Source organism: Cetorhinus maximus, chromosome 24, assembly GCF_964194155.1.
Source record: "Cetorhinus maximus chromosome 24, sCetMax3.hap1.1, whole genome shotgun sequence".
NCBI lineage: Eukaryota > Metazoa > Chordata > Chondrichthyes > Lamniformes > Cetorhinidae > Cetorhinus > Cetorhinus maximus.
The window spans coordinates 879,154-905,861 of record NC_135902.1 but is presented as its reverse complement, the minus strand read 5'-3'; the positions used below and the strand labels follow the sequence as shown (position 1 = coordinate 905,861).

General features: G+C 42.8%; 1 protein-coding gene across 4 annotated transcripts in view; it reads right to left on the bottom strand.

The window, feature by feature from the left end:
• Nucleotides 1-26,708, bottom strand: part of llgl2 (LLGL scribble cell polarity complex component 2) — a 144,400-nt gene that overhangs the window by 15,384 nt on the left and 102,308 nt on the right. For all 4 annotated transcript variants that reach the window (XM_078570640.1, XM_078570639.1, XM_078570642.1 and 1 more), the window contains 9 exons: nucleotides 23,740-23,957; nucleotides 22,585-22,652; nucleotides 21,407-21,560; nucleotides 20,145-20,249; nucleotides 18,051-18,343; nucleotides 15,831-15,984; nucleotides 10,187-10,337; nucleotides 8,893-9,009; nucleotides 3,279-3,445 (listed from right to left, as the gene is read on the bottom strand). In XM_078570640.1, the coding sequence (XP_078426766.1) occupies nucleotides 3,279-3,445; nucleotides 8,893-9,009; nucleotides 10,187-10,337; nucleotides 15,831-15,984; nucleotides 18,051-18,343; nucleotides 20,145-20,249; nucleotides 21,407-21,560; nucleotides 22,585-22,652; nucleotides 23,740-23,957 (1,427 nt within the window). The remainder of the gene's footprint in view (nucleotides 1-3,278; nucleotides 3,446-8,892; nucleotides 9,010-10,186; nucleotides 10,338-15,830; nucleotides 15,985-18,050; nucleotides 18,344-20,144; nucleotides 20,250-21,406; nucleotides 21,561-22,584; nucleotides 22,653-23,739; nucleotides 23,958-26,708) is intronic.

Below are 26,708 nucleotides of genomic sequence, written 5' to 3'. Positions count from 1 at the left end.
TGGTCAATGGTATCCGTGTGTTGTTGATAGTGGGGGATTCATTGATGGTAATGCCATCGAATGTCAAGGGGTGATGGTTAGATTGTCTATTGTTGGACATGGTTATTGCCTTGCGATTGTGTGGCATGGATGTTATTTGCCACTTGTCAGCCCAAGCCTAAATGTTTTCTAGGTCCTGCTGCATATGGACATGGACTGCTTTAGCATCTGAGGAGTTACGAATGGTACTGAACATCATGCAATCATCAGCAAACATCTCCATTTCTGACCTTATGTTGGCGGGAAGGTCATTGATGAAGCAGCTGAAGATGGTTGGGCCAAGGACACTACCGTGAGGAACTCCTGCGGTGCTGTCCTTGGACTGATGCAATTGACCAACGACTACAACCATCTTCCTTTGTGCAAGGTATGACTCCAAACCGGTGGAGAGTTTTCCACTTGATTTCCATTGACTCATTTTGCTAAGGTTCTTTGATGCCACACTCAGCAAATAAAGTCTTGGTGTCAAAGGCAGTCACTCCCTCCCTGTTCCAGGAATGGAGAATTATAGACGTGAACAAAAATTAGATAGGCTAGGTTGTTTTCCTCTGGAGCTGAGGAGGCACAGGGAAGATTTAATTGAGGTGTATAAAATTGAGGCGTTTAGATACAGTGGATATGAACGACCCTTTTCCATTAGCAGAGAGATCAATAACCAGGGGCCATAGATTTAAAGTAATTGGTAGATAGATGAGGGGACTTGGGAGTAATTTTTTCACCAGGTGGGTGGATCTGGAACTGACTGCCAAATGGGTGCTAGATACAGAAACCCTCACTGCATTTATTAAGTACTTGGACATGCACTTGCAGTGATGTAATCTACAGGGCTATGGACCAAGAGCTGGAAGGTGGGATTAGACTGAATGACTCTTTTAGCCAGCACAGATACGAAGGACTGAAAATGGCTTTCTTCTCTGCCATAAATCTTCTATGTTTCTATGACATTCAACCAAGGAGGCAGTAAAGAACGAGTCCCATGGATAAAAGCAAAAAACCGCGGATGCTGGAAATCCAAAACAAAAATAAAAATACCTGGAAAAATTCAGCAGGTCTGACAGCATCTGCGGAGAGGAACACAGTTAACGTTTCAAGTCTGTATGACTCTTCAACAGAACTAAGGAAAAATAGAAAAGAAATGAAATATAAGCTGGTTTAAGGGAGGTTGGGACAGGTAGAGCTGGATAGAGGGCCAGTGATAGGTGGAGATAGCCAAAAGATGTCATAGACAAAAGGACAAAGAGGTACCTTCAACACCTCTTTGTCCTTTTGTCTATGACATCTTTTGGTTATCTCCACCTATCACTGGCCCTCTATCCAGCTCTACCTGTCTCACCCCCCACCACTTAAACCAACTTATATTTCACCTCTTTTCTATTTTTCCTCAGTTCTGTTGAAGAGTCATACGGACTCGAAACGTTAACTGTGTTCCTCTCTGCAGATGCTGTCAGACCTGCTGAGTTTTTCCAGGTATTTTTATTTTTGTTATGAGTCCCATGGGGATATGGTGGTCATAAAGAAACTGATAAAACAATTAATAGGACCACTGAACGGCTAGAGAAAAAAAATGTTGTAGGTACTTCAGATGTTAGTTAGACCACCCTTACAGTATGTGTATATGAATATGAAAACATAAGAGCCGTAGAAAGGGGACAATGAAGATTCACCAGAATGAGATTGAGAAATTAAGTGACATGAAGAGGGGAGAGCACTGTGTTTGGTTATAATTTATACCTCCACTTCTCAGAGGTGGATAAAGGGGAATCTGTAGATGTGGTGTACTTGGATTTCCAAAAGGCATTTGAGAAGGTGCCACAGCAAAGGTTACTTCATAAAATAAGATCACATGGTGTAGGGGGTATCATATTAGCATGGATAGAGGATTGGTTAGCTAACATGAAGCAGAGAGTAGGGATAAATGGATCTTTTTTGGGTTGGTAAACTGTAACTAGTAGAGTGCCATGGCAATCAGTGCTGGGGCCTCAACTGTTTACAATCTATATCAATGACTGGGATTACGGCATTAAATTTGCCGATGACACAAAGATAGGCAGGAGAGAGAGTTGTGAAGAGGGCACAAGGAGTCTGCAAAGGGATATAGATAGGTTAAGCGAGTGGGCAAAAATTTGGCAGATGGAACATAATATGGGGAAAACATAAACTTGTCCCCTTTGACGTGAAAGCAGCATATTATTTAAATAGAGAGAGACGACTGTAGAACTCGGTGCAGAGGGATCAGAGTGTCCTGGTATATGAATCACAAAAGGTTAGTTTGCAGATACACTAATTGATTAAGAATGCAAATAGAATGTTGATGTTTATTGCAAGGGGAATGGAATATAAAAGTAATGAAGTTTTACTGCAGCTGTACAGGACCTCGGTTAGAGCTGTACGTACTGTGTACAGTTATGGTCTCCTTATTTGACAAAAGATATAATTGTGTTAGAAGCACTTTAGAGCAGGTTCACTCAAGATAAAGGGCTTATTTTATGAAGACAGGTTGAACAGGGTGGGCTTTTACCCACTGGAGTTTAGAAGAATGAAAGGTGATCTTATTGAAATATACAAGATCCTGAGGGGAATTGATATGTTGGATACCGGGAGGATGCTTCCTTTTGTGGGAGGACATTAGAATTAGGGGACACAATTTAAGAATAAGAGGTTTCCCTTTTAAGACTGAGATGGAGATGTTTTTCCTGCTCTCAGAGGGTCATTAGTCTGTGGAATTCTCTTCTCCAGAAAACAGTGGAGGCTGGGTCATTGACTTTATTCAAGGCTGAGTTAAAGGGATTTTTGATATGGTTATTTGGGGGAGAGCGAGAGTGCGAGACAGTCAGTCAGGCAGGAAGGTGGAGTTGAGACCACAATCAAATCAGCCATGATCTTATTGAATGGCAGAGCAGAGTTGAAAGGCCGAATGGCCTACTCCTGCTTCTAAGTCCCAAAGAGTACAGCAGATTCCTTAATCTGGATGTGTTTGAAATAAACCAACTTCAAAATTTGCTGATTGCCCAGGTTTATCGATAAGGTAAACCAAAAACCCAACTGGAAAGAGGCGTCTGATCTGGAATGTTTTACTTTAATTGAGGACTTATGGTGATCTCTGACACTGTGTTTTTGAACAATAAGCTTCAAGACTGAAAGCTGGAGCAATGTGTTCAGTAACAGGGAAAGGTTGAAAGACAATGGCCGGACGGACTGACTCCTCTTCGTGATTCAGTTTGTGGGATCGAACCAATTACCTTGAACTGCTCCTCAGATATGACCAGCAGCATGTGGTTCCCATGCATGTCCGGGCTCTTGGAAAGGTCATGTGCTGCTTCTAGTGGTTCAGGGAGGAGAATTCCTCGACCATCCAATATAAAGATACCAACCACAGGGGCTCTGTGCATTAATTGGATTTCCTTTGCTGTAAAGATAGTGGAATAAGTTAACGTGGTCTGAGAGTGAAATGATTCTGGAGTTTCACCTTACAATTTCTGCATAGATTTTGCAATGGTCAAACAACTGATAAATATCATTGGAACACAAGTGTTTCGATCTCAAATTCAAAGGGTATGAAGCTGGTATTTTTCTACTACATGTAATACAGTAAAAACACACACTGCTCTCCATTGCCCCTTTCCCCTATCCTCAGTATTCACTCCCTTGGATTCAGTCTCTCTTTCTTCTTTTCCAAAGTTAGTATTGTAGCATCTGCCCATCCATGAGATAAGGATCCCAATGATTTGAGCTGTGTCCATTAGCAAGAATGGTAATGCAAGACACCCCAGTCTGGTTGAGGATCAGTGAAGTGGATAAACTGGGCCAAACAAATTTTAAAGTTGGTTTATTTCAAAAACACACAAATGAAAGAACTATACTGTTAAGGTGCTGATCTCCATCACATATTATACACGTTTGGATAACAATGAATGTATTGTTTAATGGCAGAGATCAGGTGGGTTACTCTCTTCGTACTGTCTGTGACAGGCAGTCTGTGGACAGCATAGATGTAGCAAATTCTGTACTGTTTCCTTGGTGTTCGAAGGGGTCTTAGCTCTTTTATTGAAGTTGGAGAGATTGTGAGTGACAAAGAACCAATTCTATTGTAAGTGCTTTGATTGGATGAATGAAAACCCATTTGGCTCATACAACGTTACTTTGCCCCACAGCAGACTGACTTCATCAAATACAAAGGAAGAAGGGATTCTATATTTAGTTATATTGATGCATGAAGCATTCATTGATTTGTTGACAATTTTCTTTGATAATAAGACAGCAACATCAAGGAATGTCTGATGATCTGGGAATGAGAACATTTGAGACACGCCACAGGTTTTGTTCCCTATAAATTCAGAGGTGTGGCAGGAGCTCAGGAGATAGCAAGGGACAAGCTGGTTTCCTCAGGAAGTTTGTATAGGGTAGAGACAGCGACTTTCATAATCAATATAAAAATGAACATCACATACAACAGATAACTAACCCATTACGGATGAAGTTTGTGAAATAGTATACATTCAGTAATTGCCACTCGCTTTGGCTTTTAGGGTAATTTGGTTATAAATAAAGTGATTTTAAAGAGTAGAGACAAGGCAAGAGAGGCAGGTATTAATATGGGAAATGATAAACAGACTGTTACAGAAAGGGACTGAGAGTACAATTCTGAGAGTAAATCAGCAGATAAGATTAGACGTTACAAAAATAATAAAAAGGACAAAACTAAAGGGTATGTATCTAAACTCACGTAGCATTTATGCTGTTCTTTATATTCTTTCCAATTTTCTGACCTGCCACCCATCTTTGTGTAATCATATGATTTTTCTTTAAGTTTGATACTGTCTTTAACTTTTTTAGTTAACCACAGATGGTGGGCCCTGCCCTTGGAATTTTTCTTTCTCACTGGAATGTATATATTCTGTAAATTCTGAAATTCCCTTTACATGTCTGCAACTGAACTTCTATTGACATGTCCCTTAACCTCATTTGCCAGTTCACTTTAGCTAGCTCTGCTTTCATGCCTTCATAATTGCCCCTATTTAAGTTTAAAGTACTAGTCTTGGACGTATTTGTTTCCCTCTCAAAATGAATGTAAAATGTAATCATATTATGATCGCTGCTACCTAGGAGGTTATCAATTAATCCTATCAATACCAGATCTAGTATAGCGTGCTCTCTGGTTGGCTCCAGAACGTGCGGTTTTAAGAAACTATCATTCCTCATTTCGACTTAAACCACTCCTGCATGCTGGTTTCCTGAACTTAGGTCATCCCTCTCTATTGCGCTAATACCATCATGAATTAACAGAGCCACCCCTCCACCTTTTCCTAACTTCCTGTCCTTCCTAAATGTTATGTACCCTTCAATATTCAGTCCCAATCTATGTCATCCTGTAGCCATGTCTCTGTAATAGCTATCAAACCGTACTTATTTATTTCTGTTTGCACTATTATTTCCAGCATGTAGGAGTGGTTTGGGTTGGGTTGAAATGAGGAATGATAAAAGCAAGAAGTCACTTGTGGGAGTGGTGTATAGGCCTTCTAATTGTAACTACATGTTAGAATAGAGTATAAAGGAAGAGATAATGGGAGCTTGCCAGCAACGTACAGCAATAATCATGGGGGATTTTAATCTACATATAGGCTGGAAAAATCAGATGGGCAAAGGTAGCGTAAATGAGGAGTTCATAGTATGTTTTCAGGCTAGTTTCTTAAAACCGCACATTCTGGATCCATCCAGGGAGCACGCTATACTAGACCTTGTTTAGAGCAACGAGATAGGATTAATTGTTGATAACCTAGGTATTCACAGAATATATACATTCCAGTGAGAAAGAAAAATTCCAAGGGGAGGGCCCACCATCTGTGGTTAACTAAAAAAGTTGAAGACAGTATCAAACTTAAAGAAAAAGCACATAATTACGCAAAGACGGGTGGCAGGTCAGAAGATTGGAAAGAATATAAAGAACAGCAAAGAATGACAAAAAATATTAATAAGGAAGGAAAAATTAAGAGTACTAGAGAAAGCTAGCTAGTGACATAAAGATGGATAGTAAGAATTTCTATAGATATTTAAATAAGAAAAGAGTTAAAGTGAGCATTGGTCCTATAGAGAGTACATCTGGGGAATTGATAATGGAAAGTAGGGAGATGGCAGAGGAATTAAACAGGTATTTTGCTTTGGTCTTCACAATAGAGGACACAAGTAACATCCTGGAAATAACTGTAAATCAGGAAATGGAAGGGAGGGAGAAACTCGGGAAAATTACAGTCACCAGGGAAGTGGTACTGAGCAAATTGTTGGGGCTGCGGGCTGGCAAATCCCCAGGTCCAGATGGACTTCACCCTAAGGTCTTGAAAGAAGTGGCTAGTGAGATAGTTGATGCACTGGTTTTAATTTTCCAAAATTCTCTAGATTCAGGGAAGGTTCCATTAGATTGGAAAATAGCAAATATAACTCCTTTATTCAAAAAGGGAGGGAGACAGAAAGCAGGAAACTATAGGCTAGTTAGCCTAACATCTGTTATAGAGAAAATGTTACAAGCTATTATTAAAGGTGTTATAGCAGAGCACTTCGAAAAATTCAAGGCAATCAGGCAGAGTCAACGTGATTTTGTAAAAGGGAAAATGTGTTTAACCAATTTATTGGAGTTCTTTGAAGCAGTCAGATGTGCTGTGGATAAAGGGGAACCGGTGGATGTACTGTACTTAGATTTCCAGAAGGCATTTGATAATGCGCCACATCAAAGGTTTTTGCAGAAAATAAAAGCTCATAATGTAGGGGGTAACATATTGGCATGGACAACAGATTAGTTAACTAACAGGAAGCAGAGAGTTGGCATAAGTGGGTCTTTTTCTGGTTAGCAGGATGTGACGAGTGGTGTGCCACAGGGATCAGTGCTTTTTACAATTTATATAAATGACTTGGATGAAGGGACTGAAGGAATGGTGGCTAAATTTGTTGACGACTCAAAGGATAGGTTGGAAAGTAAATTTTGAAGAGGACATGAGGAGGCCACAAAGTGACGCAGATAGGTTAAGTGAGTGGGCAAAGATCTGACAAATGGAGTATAATGTGGGCAAATATGAAATTGTTCATTTTGGCAGGAAGAATAAAAAAGAAGCTTATTATCTAAATGGTGAGAGATTGCAGAGCTCTGAGATTCAGAGGGATCTGGGTGTCCCAGTGCATGAATCACAAAAGGTTAGTATGCAGGTACAGCAGGTAATTAGGAAAGCTAATAGAATGTTATTGTTTATTGTGAGGGGAATTGATTACAAAAGTAAGGAGGTTATGCTTCAGTTGTACAGGGCATTGGTGAGACCACATCTGGAGTATTGTGTGCAGTACTGGTCTCCTTATTTAAAGAAAATATATAAATGCGTTAGAAGCAGTTCATAAAAGGTTTATTAGACTAATACCAGGAATGGGCGGGTTGCCTTATGAGGAAAGGCTGGACAGGTTAGGCTTGTATCCACTGGAATTTAGAATAGTAACAGGCGACTTAATTGAAACCTTTAAGATTCTTAGGGGTCTTGACAAGGTGGATGTGGGGAGGATGTTTCCTCTTGTGGGAGAATCTAGAACTAGGGGTCACTGTTTAAAAATAAGGGTCGCTCATTTAAGACAGGGATGAGGAGAAATTTTTTCTCCCAAGAGGATTGAGAGTCTTTGCAACTCTCATCCTCAAAAGGCAGTAGAAGCAGAGTCTGAACATTTTAAGGCAGAGCTAGATAGATTCTTGATTAACAAGGTGGTGAAAGGTTATTGGGGGTGGGCAGGAATGTGGGGTTGAGGTTACATTCAGATCAGCTATGATCTTATTGAATGGCAGAACAGACTTGAGGAGCCGAGGGGCCTACCCCTGCTCCTAATTCACATGTACATATGTAGCCCAGTTCTGTCCTAAACACCCACATGCAGCACCAAGAGGACTCACCGGATGGGAATCAGAAGCAGGAACCTTGGTGATTTTTCTTCACCCACTGGTAGCAGTTCATGCTGCAATTGTACAGGGCCTTGGTGAGACCACACCTGGAATATTGTGTTCAGTTTTGGTCTCCTTATCTGAGGAAGGATGTACTTACTATAGAGGGAGTGCAGCGAAGGTTTACCAGACTGATGGGATGGCGGGTGTGACATATGAGGAGAGATTGAGTTGATTAGGATTATATTCGCTGGAGTTCAGAAGAATGAGGGGGCGGGGGGATCTCATAGAAACCTATAAAATTCTAACAGGACTAGACAGTGTAGATGCAGGAAGGATGTTCCTGATGGTGGGGGAGTCCAGAACCAGGGGTCACAGTCTGAGGATATGAGGTAGACCATTTAGGACTGAGATGAGGAGAAATTTCTTCACCCAGAGAGTGGTGAGCCTGTGGAATTCGTTACCACAGAAAGTAGTTGAGACCAAAACATTGTATGTTTTTAAGGAGTTAGATATAGCTCTTGGGGCGAAAGGGATCAAAGGGTTTTGGGAGAAAGCGGGAGCAGGCTATTGAGTTGGATGATCAGGCATGATCATAATGAATGGCCGGGCAAGCTCGAAGGGCCGAATGGCCTACTCCTGCTCCTAGTTTCTATGTAATAGCCAGTTCAGAATGAAGAACCATGCATGTGACTCAGGACCAAAGCACACAATGGGCTTACTGCTTGAGCTGTGCGACAGGAGAGCTGCACAAATGGACAGTCATCTACACAACACAAAAGCAACACAGCAATGGATAGAACACAAGAGGAACCATGGCACGGCTAAAACTCACCCCAAACACTCCCTGCAAGGTGTGAAAAAAAATCACTCACGCAGAGCCCCCCTCACGAGGGGGGGATATCACTAGGCAAAGGTTTCCCCATGAGGAGGTGGGGAAAATCACTCACCCTGAGCTGCAGTGACTGGCTCCTCCATCCTCCTCTCCACAGGCGGAATGTGAATAGTGTATGCAAATATGGTCCCACCATTGGTACCAGCCCACAGTGACGGCCCATGATAGGATCCTGCAAAAAAAATAGTTCAGTAAAGCAGCTTCATGTACAACATTCAGCTTAAAGTTACCAGTCTGTAACTAGACTGAATCTAGTCACTCTACCACATTTTCTCAATCAACCTCCAGAAAGCATCTAATAAGGTTCTGGAGATCAACTAAAGTAAAAGTGATGGGACTGGAGGTAACCTTGTGACATGGGTTGGAAACTAGTTGGGGAGATAAGCGACAGTGCAACAAAACCAATATACTGCAGATGCTAGAAATCTGAAATGAAAACAAAATATTGGAAATACTCAGCAGGCCATTAACCTGAAACATTAACTCTGTTTCTCTCTCCACAGAAACTGCCAGACCTGCTGAGTATTTCCAGAATTTTCTGTTTTTATTTTGTAGAGTAGGAAATGTTCTCTCATTGGCAGGATGCAACAACTGGTGTTCCCCTGGAATCTATTCTGGGATTTGGTGATTGGCCAAAACTACAGGGGATTCCCAATTCCATGTGGCTAGGGTTGCCATCCCTCCAGGATTGGGCTGGAGTTCCCAGGAATTAAAGATCAATCTCCAGTTCAGTGATTTATGCAAACCTGGAGAAAATCAATCAGGACATTGATTGAGATTGTTGTTTTTTTTTTGCCATTTTCTTTGAACTTTTCTCTTTCAATATTTTTTTATCTGAAAAAATGGGGAAAAAGGCTGTTTAGTTGAGTCAAGCATCATCCAATTGGGTAATGAGTCTTTATGCTTTGCAATTGGCGTAGGAAGACAGTGCGTCACAAAGATGGATGTATTTGCCAACAAATGGCTGGAGTGCAGGAGCAAGTCATGTGATGAAACTTCCACGAATACATTTATCACAGTTGGCAACCCTACGTGTGGCCAATACCCTCCCGCAGAACTGGACATGGTTAAGGTTCACCCTCTGTGCGGAACCTGTAACAGAAACTGGCTCCATCTGGATCGGTATTGAGTGCTGGTTTTGTTGCTGTTTTCTGTGTACTGAAAATTCCTTACAACACTGTGTAATCCAGCATCAGCTGATGGATAGAAGTGGTTTAAGGGGTCCCACTAAAAATACAACTCATGGAATATTGCACTTCACTGACACACCGATTGAGATTTAGATTAAACTAGCTCTCTGTGGTCACTAATCCTCAGGATCAACAGCTCAATCAGTAATAATCTCTCACCGTCTCTTACAAAAGAATCTGCAAAATAAAGTGATCGAACAAATCCAGTAAAGGAGTCATCGGCAGAACGGGCCTCAATCCTGCGCTGCACTGGTGCCAGCTCCATCTCATTCAACGCTTCCCGATCCATTCTGGCATTGGCCTCCTGCACCTAAAGAGAGATAGAGCGACTGGTGATAGTATGCACAGTCAATAGATAGCCAACTCATCACACAACCAATAACGTCATAAAATCTTAAAGAATAGGAGTAGGCAATTCGGCCCATTAAGGCTGCTCTGCTGTTCAATAAGATCATGGCTGATTTGATTGTGGCCTTAACTCCATTTTCCTGCTTGTTCCTCCAATCCTGAACTGTCTTGTCAATCAAAAATCTGTCCCTCTCGGCCTTGAATCTATTTAATGACCCAAATTCCATTGCTCTCTGTGGAAGAGAATTCCAAAGACAAATAACTCTCAGGGAAGAAATTCTTCCTCATCTCAATCTGAAATGGAAGACCCCTTATTTTTAAACTGTGCTCCCTAGTTCTAGTTTCACCCACAAGAGGCATCTACCCTGTCAAGCCCTTGGATGAATCTTATATTTTGTCAATAAAATCACTTCTCATTCTTCTAAAGTCCAGTGAATATAAGGTTAAACCTTTCCTCATAAGGCATTCCCTTCAACCCAGGAATCAGAACCTTCTCTGAACTGCTTCCAATGCAAGTATATTCTTCCTTAAGTAAGGGGGCCAAAATTGTACACTGTATTCCAGGTGCGGTCTCATCAATGCCCTTTACAACTGTAACAAAACTTCCCCACTTATACTCCATCCCCTTTGCAATAAATGCCAACATCCTTCTTGATTACTTGCTGTACCTGCATGCTAACTGTTTGCAATTTCTGTACAAGGACACCCAGATCCCTCTATATTGTAGCATTCTGCAGTCTCTCCATTTAAAGAATGTTCTGCTTTTTTATTCTTCCTGCCAAAATGGACAACCTCACATTTTCCCACATTATACTCTATCTGCCAAATTTTGCCCACTCACTTAATCTATCTATATCTCTTTGGAGAATCTGTGTCCTTTCCACAACTAGCTTTCCTACCTATCTTTGTATCATCAGGAAATTTGGCGACAACACATTCACTCCCATCATCTAAACCGCCATCTGACCTCAATATCCAACAGGAAAAGGGGACAAACAGAAAGCTGTACCAATGAAATTTGAGAAAATTCTACACGAAAGCCCTTAGTCACATTCAAAGCTGCAGACATTCAGGAAAAAATACTCAATGATGATTAAGTTGACTGTATTATAGCCTTTTAACACTCAGAATTAAAATCAAACTGCAGGAAAGGTTTATACATTTAAGTCTGTTGGTGCTCAGATTATCTAAGGTTGACTAAGGAGGCTTCAGTGACTTCTGGTAATAACGGGAGAGGCACTGAGACCATGTGGGAACTGGGAGTGCGAAACACCATTAACCCAGAATCGAGAGACAGTAACCTTTATTCACCACCAGCTTTCCTGCTATCCCATCCAGCTCTGCTCATTTAGAAGGAAGTGAGCTTCAAGCTCTCATCCAGCAAGTAATGGGCATCATCTGCTGGAGCTTTATACCCGGTTGAACGATATGGACAGGCAGTGCTATTTTATACACAATACAATAAATGTTGGCAGCTCGTGAGAACAACGACAATAATATTTTCAGACTTTTTAAAGCACTTCCACCTTCTAACAGTTCACATTCTGCTCAAAAAAGAATCAGAAATTTACGGCACAAAAACACACATCCTCCTTTACCCTTTGCTTCCTACCTCTGACTAATTTTGGATCTGATTTACCATCTTTCCTTGGATCCCATGGGTTCCTACTTTTCTGAACAGTCTGCTTTATGGGATCACATTAAAAGCCCTGCTAAAATTCATATGATCTACACATCAAACACACGATCCTCATGACCCTTCTTGTTAACTCGCCAAAAAGTTAAATCAATAATCAGATTATGACCTCCCCTACATAAATCAAGGTTGATTATCCTTGATTAATCCCCTTGCTCTTTATGCATTTATAAAACATATTTGGATTCTACTTTATTTTCCAATATTCTTTCATGCCCTCTTTGCTTTCCTAATTACCTTTTTAATTTCACCTTACACTTTCTACACTCCTCTAAACTTTCTGAAGTAGGAGCTCTCAGTATCTGACGTAGGTTTCCCTTTTTTGCTTTATCCTGCCCTCTATGCTCCTGTCTAATCCACAGCTGGAACAGAATTATTAAATATTCCCAGCACAGGCACAACACAAGTTAGATAAAAATAAAGTTCCCTCTACACTGTCCCCATCAAACACCCCCAGGACAGATACAGCACGGGGTTAGATACAGAGTAAAGCTCCCTCTACACTGTCCCCATCAAACACTCCCAGGACAGGTACAGCACGGGGTTAGATACAGAGTAAAGCTCCCTCTACACTGTCCCCATCAAACACTCCCAGGACAGGTACAGCAAAGGTTAGATATGGTGTACTAACTACAATGGGGTAAGAATGGATCTGGGCCAAATAACGTAGAGACAAAGGTTGGGAGAAAAACATTAGCTGACCAATGGGCTACCTTTGGGCACAGTCAAGGTATATTCTCTTGAAAGGGAAAGGTAGGGCAAACAAAACCAGAGTTCCCTGCATGACATAGAAATTACGATAAAGAAAAAATGTGTTTATGACAGATGTCAGGTAGAAAATACAATTGAGAACTAGGCTGAATATAGAAGGTTCAGAGGTGAAGGTAATAAGCAAATAAGAGAAACAAAGAGGAGTATGAAAAGAGACTGGCAGCTAACGTAATAGGGAATCCAAAAGTCTTCTATAGGCTATAAATAGCAAAAGCAAGAGTGGGGCCAATTAGGGACCAAAAAGGGGATTTACACAGGGGGCATGGCCGATGTATTAAATTTATACTTTGTATCTGTCTTTACCAAGGAAGAAGATGCTACCCAGGCCATGGTAAAAGACGACATAATTCAGAAACTAGAAGGGCTTGAAATAGATAAGGAGGTGGTACTGGATTGGCTGTCTGTACTTAAAATAAATAAGAAACTAGAATCAGATGAGATGCATCCAAGAATACTGAGGGAAGTGAGTATGGAAATTGCAGAGGCACTGGTCATAATTTTTCAGTCTTCCTTAGTCTCAGGGGTAGTGTCAGAGGACTGGAGAATTGCAAATGTTGCACACCTTTTTGAACAAGGGTGTAATAGTAAGCTCAGCAACTACAGGCCAGTCAGTTTAACTTCGGTGGTAAGGAAACTTCTAGAAATAATATTTCTGGATTAAATTAAGAGTCACAGGACAAATTACAAATAATTAAGGAAAACTAGCATGAATGTCTTAGGAAAAATCATGATTAACTAACTTGGAGTGTTTTTTGAAGAGGTAACAGAGAGGGTTGATGAGGGTAATGCTGTTGATGTGGTGTACATAGTCTTCCAAAAGGCACTTTATGCAGTGCTAAGCAACAGACTTGTGAACAAAGTGTCATGAAGCTATTAATGTATATAATATTATTGGAAAATATTTTTCTTTTAAAATAAAAGGTTAGTCTGTGGGTGTGTCTTAATTGGATTAAAGCCAACTAGTCTGGGTGCTTTGATGTGTACTAGTTTTGAGATGTAAGAGAGGTAGAGTGCATTTACATTTTTTGAATAGAGCATTCAAGAAGTGGGGTGAAATCTGGCACCTAGCTAGCAGAGTCCAAGCAACGTTTACATTACTAATAAAATCGGTACTATGAAAGGGGTTCTACTATTAAAAGAGGTGGAGTTCAAAGAGGCTGGTGATACAGTGAGAATTTACATTCAACCAGATGTGCTGAATACAACTGACAGCAGTTGTGTGTGTGCAGGGCAGAGGCAAAAGCAGCTGTAAGCCTACAACTGTCTCCACAGGAACCAAAGTGGAAAGAACCTCATTTTGAATTTGTAAGGTGAAAATGCTTTGCCTGGTGTCTGGTTAAGTCTATTTGTTGCTGTTGCCTTAATGGAGATTAGTTTGGGAATTTGTTAAAAGTTATGATTAGTAGCAATTTCTAGCCATGTGTATATATTTAACTTGTGTAAATTAACAAAATGTTTCATTTAGTTTAATATAAAACCTTTTGAGAACTGGTGGTCTGATTCCTGAATTTAGAGTTGCATCTCAAACATACCACTTAAAAATATAGGTTATGACAGTTGTTTAAAGTTTCCCTCTGGGATTTTTAAATAACTCCACTTTACCAGCTGCCAGGTCGTAACAAAAATTATAGCTCATGGAACAAAAGGACAGCAACTACATGGATATGAAATTAGCTGAGTGACAGGAAACAATAGTGGTTACTGGATGGTTTTTGGACTGGAGGAAGGTTTGCAGTGGAGTCCCCCAGAGGTCCATCCTGGGACCCTTGCGCTCCCTGATACCTAGATCTTGGTGTACAGGGCATAATTTCAAAGTTTGTATATGATACAAAACTTGAAAGCATTGTGAACTGTGAGGAGGATACTTCAAAAGGACATAGACAAGTTGGTGGAATGGGTGGACAGGCGGCAGATGAAGTTCAATGCGGAGAAATGTGAAGTAATTCATTTTGATAGGAAGAAAAGGAAGAGACAATATAAAATAGAGGGTACAATTCTAAAGGGGGTGCAGGAGCAGAGGGATCTGAGAATATACGGGCATAAGTCATTGAAGGTGGCATGACAGGCTGAGAGCGCGGTTAATAAAGCATACTATACAGTAGCCTTGGCTTTATTAATAGGGGCATAGAGTACAAGAGCAAGGAGGTTATGTTGAACTTGTGTAGGACACTAGTTTGGCTCCAGGTGGAGTGTTGCATCCAGTTCTGGGTGCCACACTTTAGGAACAACGTGAAGGTGGAGAGTGTGCGCGAGAATGGTTCCATCGATGAGGAACTTCAGTTCTGAAATCAGATTTTGGAGAAGTTAGGATCATTTTCTTTGGAGCAAAGGTGGCTGAGAGGAGATTTGATAGAAGTATTCAAAATCATGAGGTGTCTGGACAGAGTAGACTGGGAGAAACTGTTCTCATTCATGAAAGGATCAAGAATGAGAGGCATAGATTTAAAGTAATTGGTAAAAGAAGCAACAGCGACATGAGGAAAATCTTTTTCACACAGCGAGTGGTTAAGGTCTGGAATGCATTGCCTGAGAATGTGGTGGAGGCAGGTTCGATGAAGCATTCAAAAGGGGATTAGACAGTTATCTGCAAAGGAAGAATGTGCAGTGTTACATGGAGAAGACAGGAGGATGGCATTAGGGAACTGCTCATTTGGAGAGCTGGTGCAGAGACGATGGGCTGAATGGCCTCCTTCTGCGCTGTAACATTTCTGTGTTTCTGAGTAGAGCTCCCTCCACACTGTCCTCATCAAGCACTCCAGGTGCAGGCACAGAGTATTAAGTGCCAAAAAGCACAATTTTCACATCTTATCAGAATGCAACATTAACCCACTAGCAGGTGAATCAAACTGGACCATGATCATTCCCCACTGCCCCACACAGCACTCAAGTATCTCCCCACCCACTCACCATGCAAGCACTCTGTCATCTTTCCCCTTCAGAACTGTACTGCACCACCGTTTTATTTTTCAGACCTAAGAGCCCCCTTACCTTAGCAGCATTGTTTCCGGGTACTGTTCGCTTCCTCCCAGACGCCCTGGTCCCCCGAATCCGACGGAATGAATGTCGCAATGATTTCTTAATTGACTTTACTCTCGAGAGGGGCCCTTCGAGGGCCAGCTGGTCACTGGGGTGCAGTGTACACCTACAGAGGTAGAATAAGACAAGCTCAAAACATTCTCAAATAAACATACTGCAGCCAAATGCACATCAGTTACACAGCAGGAAGACCTAGCAAATGTCTCCCCAGTGCTGTGCCTGTCCTAGGAGTGTTTGATGGGGACAGTGTAGAGGGAGCTTTACTCTGTATCTAACCCCATGCTGTGCCTGTCCTAGGAGTGTTTGATGGGGACAGTGTAGAGGGAGCTTTACTCTGTATCTAACCCTGTGTTGTACCTGTCCTGGGAGTATTTGATGGGGACAGTATAGAGGGAACTTTACTCTGTATCTAACCCATACTGTATCTGCCCGGAGAATGCTTATTGCTGATATTGGGTTCTGCTTCCCTGCGGTAATCTATTACCAATGCATATCCATCTAAAACTCTGTAGGTAATCTCTTATGAGAGCACTGAACAACATTTGAAATTTCCTCTGGATGCAGGATGTGTCCCCATCTTGTAGGGTGGTGGTCCCTGCTGATCAGAAGTATGTACTCTGCCTCATTTAAACCTCAGCCCTGTGTCTGAAGCCAAATCAATAAGAGTGGGCAGTGAGCTCCTCAAATGATCCTGTAGATAAATGAGCTGTGGAGAGGAGTTGGTCCCAGGATGATCACCTGCTCAGTCTAAGTGCTTGAGGATAGAATAAATCTTTACAGTACTTGATTTCTTTTATTATTAGGAATTTGTATTATGTTATAATTTCCCTGCCAGTGATGTCCTTTTGCGTGAGCCCTATATTATGGAACTCTAAGATGTGGGGCATAGAGTTCCAGAGAAAAACTGTTCCACTTTCGAGTTTCTCTCAGATTCTGTGTCCCACTTTCTACAAAGTCTGAGAGAAACTACAAAAAGTGGGACACAGAGGAGAATTCATCATAAAACTTGCCAGTTCTGCCCATGGGAATTGCTGGCAGAATTCCAAGGATTAGAGAATGAGGAGAGATGACAGAAACTAGGCAAGCTTTCCCTTGAATAAAGAAGGTGAAGGGGTTATTTGATGGAAGATTTTAGAATTTTGAAAGGAATGTATAGGGTAAAGAGAGGGGAAATTTTCCCACTGGTGGGGAGTATGGGACACAGCAACAATATCTTAAAATTCAGAGCCAAGCCATTCAGGAGAGAAGTTAGAAAATTCTTCACATAAAGATGTTAGAAGTGTGGAACTCTCGCCCACAAAAAAATAACAACAGATGCTAGAGCTCAATTAATAATTTTAAATCTTGGATTGCTAGATTTTTGCTTTTATTTTAATTCGTTCATGGGGTTATGGGCATCGCTGGCTAGGCCAGCGTTTATTGCCCATTCTTAATTGCCCTTGAGAAGGTGGTGGTGAGCTGCCTTTTGCTAGACAAGAATATAAAAGTATATGGAACCAAGAACGCTGGACTGAGTTAAGATATAGATCAGTCATGACCTCATTGAATGGTAAAACTGGCTCAAAATGATTGAGTGGCTGCCTCCTGCATATTTTCCCAAATATTATGCCCAGCTTTCTATGAAAAGTTTAATTGTCAGTTAAGGCACAAATTATATGTAGAGATATTTCCATTTACAGTGAGATAAAACTCGGAGTCATAAATAAAAAACAGTCACTAATAAATCCAATTGGGAGTTCAGAAGAAACTTTTTTTTACCCAGAGAGTGGTGAGAATGTGGAACTCACTATCACACCGAGCAATTTGAGGTGAATAGCATATCTATGTATCTACATTTAAGGGAGAGTTAGATAAGTACAAGGGAAAAAGGAATAGAAATATGTATGTTGATAGGATGAGACTCGCGTAGAGTATAAACACTGGTATGGACCTGTTTAGTTGAATGACCTCTTTCTGGGCTGTAGACTATGAAACTGTAATCTTAGATGTGCCACACAGAGCACAACAGAAATAAACTAATGTGGGGAAATTGCTGCAGATGTCCAGAATTGGTTTGAAAAACTCTGACCAACAATCTGGACTTGCATACATCAGAAGCTAGACTGAATGGACAATCCTTGATCTGACCAAACTGGCCTTGACCACAACCAATTGGACAATCTCTTAACTGACCTCACCACGACAGTGCGTTTTTGCTGGTAGTCATAGAGCCCAAAGCCGTGACTTGTGCCGAAAGTCACCAGTTTCCACTCCGAATGCACGGCAAGTGACGTGACGACAGCTGGGGGCTGACACTGCACCAGGACAAAGGGCTGGAAGCCTGCGGGGAAATGGACGGGCTCCTCACGCGGATTCAGACGCTCGTGGCCTTTCCACTTAAATGTATCCTGATCCTGCAAGATGTCAACAAGCGTACAGGCCACCTCCTGGTCAGCAGCCTCATCATTCAGCTCCAACACCAAAACCTGCCATGAAGAAATGAGGGATCAATAGCATTAACACAGGGAGCCCAGTGTATGAACAAGGGAACCACTGTCTCCAACATCTTGATCTGCAGCTATAAACAAGATGCTGACTCCAGTGATATTCCTGCTGCTATGCCTATATAGTAAGGTACTCAAGCTCTTCAGAGATTCACTGGGCACATGTAGCAGTATTTTAAGAAATCTTTAGAATCACAGAATTTTATACCTATTTTAGTCGGCAGGTGGGGGTCGGGGGGGAAAGAATTACTAGAAAGAATTCTGAGGGATAGAATATATCTGCATTTGGAGAGACACAGATTAATCAGGGATAGTCAGCATGGATTTGTTAAGGGAAGGTCGTGTTTGACAAATTTGATCAAATTTTTTGAGGAGGTAACCAGGAGTGTTGGTGAGGGTAATGGGGTTGATGTGGTCTACATGGACTGTAGCAAGGCTTTTGATAGGACCCCTCATGGCAGACTGGCCAAGAAAGTAAGAGCCCATGGGATCCAAAGCAAAGTGGCACATTGGGTCCAAATTTGGCTGAGACGCAGGAAGCAGAGGGTAATGGTAAAGGGATGTTTCTGTGACTGGACGTCTGTTTCCAGTGAGGTTCCACAGGGCTCGGTGCTGGGGACCTTGCTGTTTGTGGTGTACATAAATTGATTTGGACTTAAATGTAGGGGGTATGATCAAGAAGATCACGGATGACACGAAAATTGGTAGGGTGGTAAATAGTGAGGAGGATAGCTGTAAACTGCAGGAGGATATCAATGGACCGGTCAGGTGGGCAGAGCAGTGACAAATGGAATTCAACCCAGAGAAGTGTGAGGTAACGCACTTGGGGAGGGCTAACAAAGCAAGGAACTACACTCTGAATGGTAGGACCCTGGAAAGTACTGAAAATCAGGGACCTTGGTGTGCATATGCATAGAACCCTGAAGATAGCAGGCCAGGTAGATAAGGTGGTCAAGAAGGCATATGGGATACTCGTATTCTATGCCTCGACTATTAAAGGCAAGAGCAGGGAGGTTATGCTGGAACTGTATAAAATGCTGGTTGGGCCACAACTGGAGTACTGCGTGCAGTTCTGGTCATCACATTATAGGAAGGATGTGATTGCACTGGAGAGGGTGCAGAGGAGATTTACCAGAGTGCTGCCTGGGCTGGAGGGTCTGAGCTATGAGGAAAGATTGGATAGGCTGGGGTTGTTTTCATTGGAGCAGCAAAGGTTGAGAGTGGACCTGATAGAGGTGTATCAGATTATGAGAGACATAGATAGGGTGGATAGGAAGGCACTTTTTCCATTAGTAGAGGGGTCAATAACCAGGGGGCATAGATTTAAGGCACGAGGTAGAAGGCTAAGAGGGAGCTGAGGAAAATTTTTTTTCACCCAGAGGGTGGTGGGAGTCTGGAACTCGCTGCCTGAAAGGGTGGTTGAGTCAGAAACTCTCATAACATTTAAGAAATATTTAGATATTCATTTGCATTGCCATAGCCTCCAGGGCTATGGGCCAAGCGCTGGAAAATGGGATTAATCAGATCTTTGTTGACCGTCGCAGACACGATGGGCCGAATGGCCTCTTTCTGTGCTGTAATCATCTATGAGTCAGTATTTGTTACATTACATAATTCACGTTTTCTGCTGTTATAGCGTGGTTTCTCTTTGACTAACTAATACTATCAGAATCTCGCTGTCCCTGGGAGGGTGCCAGTAATTCACAGGGTGATCCAGTAGGGGTTTTTTTATGTTCAGGGCTTCTCACTGAAAGGTTTCAAACCACAATGTTCCAGAACCCACCTGTCCTGCAGTGCCAGCCACCGTCAAATGACTGCTATACTTGCACAAGTGAATCTTCTGGATTCCCAGCCTGGGGTCATCACTGTACGGATCAAAAGAGCCCACCTGTAGGAACACGATGTGAAAAGGAAAGCCATCTGTAACAGCCCTACTGCAGAGTGGAGTCAGTGCAAACCCTCCATTAAACTACTGTGGATCAGTCCTGGTTTAGACTCCCAGTGAGAGCTGATCTCTCGGTGCAGGTCCCCTTCAGTCTAAAATACTGTCGCTTGATTGGGGAAAGAGATTCCATTTGGCATTCTCACCATCACAAGAACTGGAAACTGATGACAATAACTCTGGGTCTAATATCAAAATTAGAAGGATGGGTTAACCGAATTTTAAAGAGATTTCAGTGACCCAGGAATTCACAGATAGCAGATTTAAGTAGATTTGATCAAAACTCTGATCTTAAAACGAATACACAATAATTGGCAACTTGAGTTGATGCTCAAACCCATCAGATTGCAGAGGTGTGGAACAGCCTGCCATCCAGATCTGGCTGCCATTAACTCCTAAAACAAACTGGGCAAATATCTCGTTAAGAATGAAATTGAAGATCATGCAATCTAAATTTGGTGGAGGGAGTGCGTTGGTTTAGACACTGGGACAATGCTTTGTTTTTAAACAATAATAGCAGGAATGGGCAGATTGGGCCTTGATTTAACACCTGATTCAAATAAGGCAGTTCTGACAGTGCAGCACTTCCTCAGCACTGCACTAGCGTGTTAGCCTGGATTACATGTTTAAGAGTGGGGCTTGAACGCACGACCTCTGATAGAGAGACAAGAATTCTAACACTGAATCAAGACTGACACTGCACTGTTCAAAGGCTTAACAACTTTCCAGCAAAATTGACTAGATAAGCATTTCTGCATCAGCACTACTTTGCTATTCACCTCGTCTTCCTGCATTCTCTCAGTATGGGCCTTTCGTCAAGCTTCTGGTTCCTGTCTCCCAGTCTCGCACAGTACTGTGCTGCACCATGCCTGATATTTGCTATAACCACATCCAAAACAAACGGGTCAGTAAAAACACACTCCAGTCCCAGGGTTGTGTGGTGAATTGCAGGTTACCAGGTGGTGTTCTGCCTGAAGCATATCCGGGTCCCCTCTCCCCTAAATCCACAACCCCTGCACAAGCAGGTCCAGATCTTTGTTGTGGTGCTGCCAATCACCACTTGCACAAACTCCGTGTGCCAACACCGTCGTACAGCTACTTACCTTCCGCAGGGGCGGCCACTCATCCTCCCCGGACTGATTCAGGTTGTCGTTGTGATCTGCATCTGTGACAAACACACTGACTGTGCTGAGTTTGTAAAGAGGCTTCAAGCACACTCCAGAAGCATCCCAGAAACGGACTGTCCCATCTTCGTGCCTGTCAAGGGGAAACAGAAAGGAGATCAGAAGCAGTGAGCTGAGATCACTGAATGAATCCTACACTGCTCTTTGCTGTGGAACAGTGATCACTGGGAATACATTGAAAAGTTACAGCTCAGACACAAACTCATTGCCTGTCACCATCAGCAAGATTTGTGCCATCCATTTCAGGGCCACATATCCTGTGCTGTCTCCACAGCAGAGCTCCAGATCTCTACTCTTTCACCTTGCTGATAGAACCAAGGCTGTCCCAGCATCTACAGAGCCACCGAGAAGCTATCAACAACCCTGTAAGACTTGGGGATTCCTCCTCATATGCTTCTACTCACAAATACAACTGCCAACTCTCCACTCAGTAACTGCTCAGAGGCCATTGTGTTGTGTACTGCAAGTGCAGGCACACCCAATTGCTACACAGCAATGACTGTCAGGAGAAACACTCAAAATCTCTCCCCACCCCACTACTCCCTCTTCCACCCTCGCCCCTCCCTCTCTCTCTCCTACTAGTCAACCCTCTTTCTCCCAATGTCACACACTCGCTCTCTCCTAGTATCAGCATTGTCTCTCTGTCTCACTTTCAGTTTTGCACCCTCTCCCTTTAAGTGTGATTTGAGTCAAGTTGAGAGAGAATGCTGGATTGAGATTGGGATCTGTGCTCCTCCCAGTGTGCCAGCATGTTTTCTGGCAGGCTCTGCACTGTCCTCTTATCCTCTCCAGCTCATTAAAAAATAATAATTGTACCATGAGCAACATAAAAATTTCAATGTTTCAAATGTAATTTCAAATGTATTTTCCAGTTTCTTATTCCTCTCTCATCTAGTCACTCCTCTCACTTGCTCTTTGGGAATTTGCTGTGTGCAAACTGGCTGCTGCATTTGTTTACACAACAATGTCTGAGCTTCGGAGGAATTCATTATGTAAAGAACTTTGGGAAATGAGATGCCTATCACAATCTCAGTTACGAATCAAGCACCTATCACCAGACTGAAGCTGAGAGAGGTTTAAAGACTGAATGTCCTTACCCAGTGAGGAGCAGGTCTCTTTGTGGGGGCTCAGGGGCAGTGCTGTACCCTCCATCGATAGGCCACGGCTGTGGAGACAACACATTACCGGTCACTTCAAAACACAAACTATAAGTATCTATGCAAGTGCCCGATTCAAAGCTGCCAGCACCAGTAAGTATGTAGAGAGAATAAACTGTGCCTTCAACATGTATGCAGTGCCTTCCCTTACCAGCAGAGGCCTCTTTGCCTGAGTATTTGACAACTAAGTCTTCTCTCCTGCACCTGCAAATGTCCCAAAGCAGTTCAGGTGCTGACGGGAGGTGGTGCTATGTTCAGTGCCACAAACGGTCCTTCAGCGTTCAACAGATTAATTCAATTATGGAAGGATGGATGACAGCTAAACACAATCCTGCAGAAACCTACAAACTCAGTCTTGCTTTTCCCCCCCAACATACTCTCCCCTCCAACAGGATCCTCTGCAAAGGGTTCAGTATCAGGAATGTTACCGATTCTTTCTAAGCAACACCACAACCAAACCCCCCAGCCCCGGATCCACCTGAATTACAGGTGAAACCTGTCTGGGATCCGTGTGTATTTAAGGAATACAACAAGTTGGGCCATCACAGCCTCCAGATCTTCACTTGCAAGTTTAACAACTTTAGAAAATCACATCAATACTGCTGATAGAGGTTAAAAGCACTCAATGCAGAACTGTAAAGAATGCCGAGTGACAGGCAGGTTACACAGACACTGTAATATGTCAAGGAGGAGGCATTGCACAGTAACACTCCAATACCTGCTGTTTACATAAGATTTTGCCCTCATCTTCACACAAATTCTGGCCACTTGTGCATCCTTAATTTTCAGAAATTCCCCCACCTCTTCTTTCTCCTCATTTAAGACGCTACTTCTGAGTAACCTTTTGGACATCTGTAATATTCAATACCTCCTAATGTGGGTGGGTGTCAAATTCTGACTATACATCTGTGAAGCGCATTGACATGAATGAGCTGCTGCTCATGAGTGTGACACTTGATCAGGAGTTAGAAACTGCCTGCAACACCCACTGAAATCATCTTGTAATTTCAGCGAGGGTCTTCACTTAAATGGCCCTGTTTTTCTTTATTCAAATGCAATCTCCTACTCCCCAGAGACTGTGTTTTGGAGCTGTACCTTGGTGGAGTAGTGAGTGGTCTGCTTGTTACCAGCAGCAATTATTCTCTCCCAGAGTTTAATGGGAATGTTGGAGACATGGTGGGAGCAGGTGATGGCTGAGCAATGGAGAGGTATCAGATATGGCGACTGAATCACTGGCCATGAAGGGGTCTTCAAATCGATGGCTACCAGCTCTTCCTCTGCTAGAACCAGCAGTGCACTTGGCTCATCGCAATCTAGGAAACACAAAAGGGGAGTCATTCAGGGAGAGTTCGAGTGCAGACATTACTCTCAAAATAGCATTGTGACCAAGCAAAGTACCATCTCCTTCACATTACTGAATGCTCTGAAATTCAGTGGCATTACCATCATTGACTCCCACCACTATCAACATCCTAGGGTTACCGCTCACCAGAAACAGAAACTGAACTGGACCAGCCATATCAATACTGTGGCTGCATGAGTAGTTGAGAGGCTAGGAATCCTGCAGCGAGTAACTCACTTCCTGACTCCCCAAAGCATGTATAGCATCTACAAGGCAAAAGTCAGGAGTGTGATAGAATACTAAACAAAAACAGAATTACCTGGAAAAACTCAGCAAGTCTGGCAGCATCGGCGGAGAAGAAATCAGTTAACGTTTCGAGCCTTCATGGCCCTTCGGCAGAACTGCAGCATAGTTTCAACAAGGGAGAAATATAAATTGGTTTAAGGTGGGTGGGGGGGGGGGGGGGGGGGGGGGGGAAGAGACACATTGAGGGTGTGGTGTGAGCAGATAATCAAAAGATATCACAGACAAAAGGATCAAAGAGGTGTTGAAGGTGGTGGTCTTTGTCTGAGAAAAGTGCTAATTAAGAATGGAAAACAGGATATTCAAAGTACAGCTCTAGTGGGGGTGGGGTGGAAAGACTAAAGGTTTTAGTTTTAGATTTAAAAATAATGGAAATAGGTGGGGAAAGAAGAATCTATATAAATTATTGAAAAAAAAAGCGGGTGGGGGGGGGGGGAAAAGAAACGGGGTGGGGATGGGGGGAGGGGGAGTTTAAGATCTAAAGTTGTTGAATTCAATATTCAGCCCAGAGGGCTGTAAAGTGCCTAGTCGGAAGATGAGGTGCTGTTCCTCCAGTTTGCGTTGGGCTTCACTGGAACAATGCAGCAAGCCAAGGACAGACATGTTGGCAAGAGAACAGGGTGGAGTGTTAAAATGGCAAGCGACAGGGAGGTTTGGGTCTTTCTTGCGGACAGACCGCGGGTGTTCCGCAAAACGGTCGCCCAGTTTGCGTTTGGTCTCTCCAATGTAGAGGAGACCGCATTGGGAGCAACGAATGCAGTAGACTAAGTTAGGGGAAATGCAAGTGAAATGCTGCTTCACTTGAAAGGAGTGTTTGGGCCCTTGGACGGTGAGGAGAGAGGAAGTGAAGGGGCAGGTGTTGCATCTTCTGCGTGGGCATGGGGAGGTGCCATAAGTGGGGGTTGAGGAGTAGGGGGTGATGGAGGAGTGGACCAGGGTGTCCCGGAGGGAACGATCCCTACGGAATGCTGTCAAGGGGGGTGAAGGGAAGATGTGTTTGGTGGTGGCATCATGCTGGAGTTGGCGGAAATGGCGGTGGATGATTCCAGTGAAGCCCAACGCAAACTGGAGGAACAGCACCTCATCTTCCGACTAGGCACTTTACAGCCCTCTGGGCTGAATATTGAATTCAACAACTTTAGATCTTAAACTCCCCCTCCCCCCATCCCCACCCCGTTTATTTTCCCCCCACCCGCTTTTTTTTCAATAATTTATATAGATTCTTCTTTCCCCACCTATTTCCATTATTTTTAAATCTAAAACTAAAACCTTTAGTCTTTCCACCCCACCCCCACTAGAGCTGTACTTTGAATATCCTGTTTTCCATTCTTAATTAGCACTTTTCTCAGACAAAGACCACCACCTTCAACACCTCTTTGACCCTTTTGTCTGTGACATCTTTTGATTATCTGCTCACACCACACCCTCAATGTGTCTCTTCCCCTCCCCCCCACCCACCTTAAACCAATTTATATTTCTCCCTTGTTGAAACTATGCTGCAGTTCTGCCGAAGGGCCATGAAGGCTCGAAACGTTAACTGATTTCTTCTCCGCCGATGCTGCCTGACTTGCTGAGTTTTTCCAGGTAATTCTGTTTTTGTTTTGGATTTCCAGCATCCGCAGTAGCTTTTAGCTTTTTGTTTTTATCTTTGTGTGTGATAGAATACTGTCCACTTGCCTGGATGAGTGCAGTTCCCACAACACTCAAGAAGCTTGACACCATCCAGAACAAGGCAGCCCTCTTGACTGGGACTCCATCTATCACCTTAAACATTCACTACCTCCAACAACGTCAATGTCAAAACCCTGGAACTCCCTTACTAACAGCACTGTGGGTGTACCTACACCTCACGGGCTGCAGCAGTTCAAGAAGGTGGCTCACCACCACCTTCTCAACGGTAATTAGGGACGGGCAATAAATGCTGGCCTAGCCAGTGATGCCCACGTCCCATGAAAGAATATTTTTTTTTAAAAATTACCTTATTCTGCATTGCTGATCACAGCTCAAATAAACATTCCAGCCTGACCAATGATCTCTTCTTGGGATAAGGCAGAGACTTAAGTTCTGGGAGTACTTGGTCTGCAGGGGATTCAGTGTCACACGACACCTAGATGGGGGTCTATTTTGCTGCTGAATTATCTGGCACAGATCCCATCAAGCCACCCTCTTTAATTCCAATTATCAGTGTCTGTCATGCAAGGGCAGTAACTTTAACTAACAGCTGTCTCTGAGATAAAGGCACAAGTCAGGCCCAGAAGTGTATTCTTGGTGGCCCTTCAGATCTCCTTGTTTGAACTGCAGCATCCCATTAGATTTACACAATATCCTCCTTCTGCTCTGTTTTGTTAATTAAATCATTCACCCCAGTGTTATAAAGAAACCCCTGCTCATAACATCATGAACACCCTTGCATAAGATT